This window comes from Zerene cesonia, chromosome 23, assembly GCF_012273895.1.
Source record: "Zerene cesonia ecotype Mississippi chromosome 23, Zerene_cesonia_1.1, whole genome shotgun sequence".
Lineage (NCBI taxonomy): Eukaryota > Metazoa > Arthropoda > Insecta > Lepidoptera > Pieridae > Zerene > Zerene cesonia.
Genome location: NC_052124.1, coordinates 33067 through 37549, shown reverse-complemented (window position 1 = coordinate 37549; position 4483 = coordinate 33067). Strand labels below are relative to the sequence as shown.

The 4483-nt window shown below is 34.8% G+C and overlaps 1 protein-coding gene and 1 long non-coding RNA gene across 2 annotated transcripts in view; one reads left to right on the top strand and one right to left on the bottom strand.

The window, feature by feature from the left end:
• Nucleotides 1-1222, top strand: part of LOC119836318 (phenoloxidase subunit 2-like) — an 8188-nt gene extending 6966 nt beyond the window's left edge. The window contains exons 10-12 of the mRNA XM_038361616.1: nt 67-209; nt 318-550; nt 822-1222. Of these exons, the coding sequence (XP_038217544.1) occupies nt 67-209; nt 318-550; nt 822-1049 (604 nt within the window). The 3' untranslated portion in view covers nt 1050-1222. The remainder of the gene's footprint in view (nt 1-66; nt 210-317; nt 551-821) is intronic.
• LOC119836321 lies at nt 1218-2281 on the bottom strand. Its single transcript, XR_005288093.1, has 3 exons — nt 2176-2281; nt 1638-1672; nt 1218-1440 (listed from the first exon to the last, which is right to left on the bottom strand). It is a non-coding gene; the product is annotated as an uncharacterized LOC119836321 (long non-coding RNA).
• Nucleotides 2282-4483: the final 2202 nt, after the last annotated feature.

Genomic DNA, 4483 nt, shown 5'->3' with positions numbered 1-4483 from the left:
TAAATATAGCAATAAGAACATAAGTAACAATCGAATGAAATTTCGTTATATTATTTCGTATTACAGTATTGAAGCACAGAATGATGGCAATGCCACTCGCGGCACAGTGCGTATATTCATCTCTCCGAAGTACGACGAACGCAATCTACCTTGGATTCTATCAGACCAACGTAAAATGTTTATTGAGATGGACAGATTTGTTGTACCATGTGAGTTTAAGTTCTTAATTAAGTAAACATAAATATTTATAGAAGGAGTGAAACGCATATATTTTGTTTATAATTATGATTAAATTTTGTTATTTCTTTCATATGCAGTGAATCGCGGTCGCAATGTCATCACCCGTCGTTCAACGGAGTCATCTGTGACAATTCCGTTCACGCAAACATTCAGAGACTTGTCTCAGCAATCCAACGTATCCGCCGCAGACAGAGCTGCCTTCAACTACTGCGGCTGTGGCTGGCCACAACACATGCTGGTGCCAAAGGGCACGGAGGCGGGAGCGTTGTATGACTTGTTCATAATGATCTCGAACTATGAACTGGATGCGGTAAGAATATATATAATGTCTATGGTTACATATTGGTTGATGTGGCATGAATGGCGCGTTGTACAAAACTTTGACTACAGGGTCCAGTTATTTGGTATGTAATGAAAATACCTTCCTATTTATAAGAATCTATTGGATTAGGCTTGGATGATTCAAATTTCCAGTTCTACATTTGTTCTAATCAGAGATTACATTTGAAATACAACAAAAATATACAAGATGCCTGTGCAATTTTAATTTGAATACTATGGTCTTTTTCACTTCATTCCAGGTACAACAACCAGATGGATCAGAGATGTCATGCAAACAAGCATCAAGCTTCTGTGGTATAAGGGACAAATTGTATCCCGATAAGCGTGCCATGGGCTACCCCTTCGACAGGCCTTCCAGCTCTGCTTCCAATATCCAGGACTTCATTCTCCCTAACATGTCTCTTACGGATATCACAATCAAATTGCAAAATGTCACTGAACCAAACCCGAATAACCCCCAAAATTAATATATTTTACATTAATTGTATAATCATTCATTTAAATATGTAATTTGTAAAAATGTAAAAACTGAAAGGCTGATTAATTTAAGCTTATGCATTTGTAAATATTGTACATAATTTACTGTTAAGTTATGATAGCGACCCATTTGATTAGATTTAAATAAAACAAGCATCTTGATTAAAAACTTTCTTTTATTTATTTCTTTACATCATATTACTCCATGTCATGCAGTTAGAACAGATGTGTATTCAAACTGAAGAAACAATATTCAAGATCACAAGCAAAATTGAATTTCATTATCAAAGTGTATCTTTATACTCATTTTATTATATCTACATTTTTATCATGTTTATCTGGCTTACACATGGCTCTTGGCTTCACTGATATACCACAGATCTGAAAAAGGGATTTATATAAAAAATGTGTTTAGATTTACATTATTTGATTGATGGTAAATATACAGCTCAGACCTATCATTCAATATCACATAGTAATCAAATAAACACATTATCGGCTCGTGTTTCTTATCATCATATTAAAAGATAAGATTTATGAACATTTCACTATTGATCCCCAGATTAAAGTGATCTTACCTTGTTTGATTTCTTTAAGATTTCGTAATGGTTATCTGCAATAAGAAAGAATAATGAAGTACTTCTATATTTATGAGACAATTATCATAGTTGTAATGATCTCAAATCAGACCTATCATTCAAGATCACGTGTTAATCATATAAACACATTTCGGCTCGTGTTTTTTGACATCATTTAAATTTCACCTAATTTATAGAACTTTGTTTATAATTACCAGAGAGCAATTTAAGAGGTATTCTTGATAGGTAGGATATACCTCTTATTGATAACAGATAAAGGTTAACAAAAAAACGTGTTATCTGAATTCGATTTCGTGTGATAATTCTTATCGAACTGCTTCCTTTCGAAATTCTATATTTGATATTCAGTTTATAGAGGAGATTAGCCAATGGAAGTTAAAGCATGGGAATCATTACAGTTTACCAGACCACGTGCAGTCACGAACACAATATTTTTAAAAATAACTAAATTCACAACAATAATCAAATTGGACAACTATACACTTAATAAAAGATTAATCGCTACTTGTGTACTTACCTGATTTTGAAATTGTGTAGATTTTTGGATTGCTCGGAATCGATATTAAAACCACGCTACGTCATTTCAGTTGGAGATGCAGCTTCCAAATTACGTTTCGATTTACGAATTACGAATTAGTTTTTTTTACTGACGAATTTAGCAACATGACAGTGTTGCCAGGCCCAACTTGCAAAACCCCAGTATTTTATTTATTTTGTTTATAATTGGGATTTCGAGTTAATATTTATTACTTATCTTTATTAATCCTCTAAGCAATTGTTACTGCAGTTTCGACAAGGTGACCATAAAAGAGAAATCTACGCAAGCTTGTAAAGTTCTTGGAGAAAAAAAAAAGTATTTTGTTTGGGTTCATTGTCATGGTAGCGGCAAATAATAATACAAAAAAAAAACATTTTTACCACTAGATTATAGAACGATAAAGTTTTTACTTTAACTATTGATATGCTGCAGTTATATTGTTAAAACCGTGATGTATATGATACGATATATGATGTATTTTTCTAGTTATATGTCTAGTTACATGGCAGATTGTCAATATTAAACTTGTCGACTTAAGTTCTTTCACGGCGTGATTTTAATGACATTGTAATCTCACGGTGATAGTATCGTAAGATTGAAAAGTAAATTCTTTAATTTTCCGCATCCTATAATGATATTATGAGGCAATAATTAATTTGACAATTTCACTGGTTAATTATTACAATTACCCGGTGACATTACAATGCCACTAAATTTCCAAAACCTTCCCTAACCATTTGTAGAGGCATAATCTCTAAGTGGATTTCCGACTGGGATGGAATTAAGAAAGGATTGACGAAAGGAATAAGGGCCTTTGGCTCCCCCACTCAACGAACGAACCACAGCAGTATGCTATTTCACGCTGGTCTTCTGTAGGGGTATGGTACTTCCCAGGCGCGAGCAGGCCCAATTCGTACCGAAGCATGCTCGACTACCACATACAAAAATATCTAACAATCTATCTCTTGAATTCGTAATAAACGTTTCCGCAGGATAACTCATTATATGCCCCCTTGACGATTTCCTATATTTTCCTTGACGATTACACATGTGGCTGTCTGTTTGTCATTTGAAAATTAAAATTTATTGGCAGATAATATCTTCCTGCACAAATCCAAGACAAAAACGACACTTTTATTCATTACCATTGACCATATTACCTACTGAATCCTATCTGACCGATTTGACTAAGAAAATATAGCCTATCCTAAATCTAACCCTTTCCGAGATATTTGAATTTTATTGGATTTTTTTATAATGAGAACCAGATTTTTCGGCTAATTTGATAACTGATATCAAAAACCTGTTGAAATAATAAAAAAAAATCTTGAAAAATGTAAATAAAAACTATTTGCTAATATTGCAGGTATTATAAAATTCAGAATATGTAAAATGCAGGTCATGAATAAGTTAATATTTGATATATTTAATTTGGTAAAGTACAAGTAGTCTAATTTACTGGCAATTATTCTATTTTAATTATTAGACAAAATAATAATTATGTGAATAAGAACTATATGCTCTGGGGTGGAAGTGTCTAAATCGGGGAAATCAATCCGGGCCTGCGGGCCCGCAATGGTGAAACCGGTGCCGCACCTCTCTACACCCCTAGAGTCTAGACGGTCAGTTGGTGTTGCCCCCTTGTTGCCATTTCAAGTAACTTTTTTTAGGAGCCTATCGACCGATCTAGCAAGTCACCGTCTGCCACTATTTTTAAATTTTTCGAAGTTGAAATGGCAGTCGCCCATTCTTTCCCATATACCCAACTTATTAATCCTCCGAACACCCCCTTTCCATAGGCCAGTTTTGTTACGTTCCATTTTTTGCAATAGTCCTCTACCCAGAGCTGTATCTCTAAAGTGTATCAGTCATGGGCAGGCTGCTGCTGGTGTCCCACAACACAATAGATTATCTAAAGGGCCTCTGTGTTGGATCTGTGCCCACACGTAAAATAATTTCATTCATACTTCGACGTTATACATCTACTGACTGTCAAAACACCATATTTGCGTTATACCAAATACAATAACAATCCAACGTGTTTACGTAAGAAATCCACATTATGGAAATCTCATGTGAGATTGGGGGTTGGGGGAGGGGGTTAAATAAAATCTCACGACATCTCACCAAGGGGGGAAGGCGGACAGAAAATGAAGAAAAATACCTCACGTAATTGATGGACGCCCTAAGTTGTTATGAACCGCCGCACGAGCTGAGCTGAGCGAGCAAAGCGAGAAACTTTGGGGCGTTTCCCACTCAATAATAAACCAGTATGGATCAAACTAAA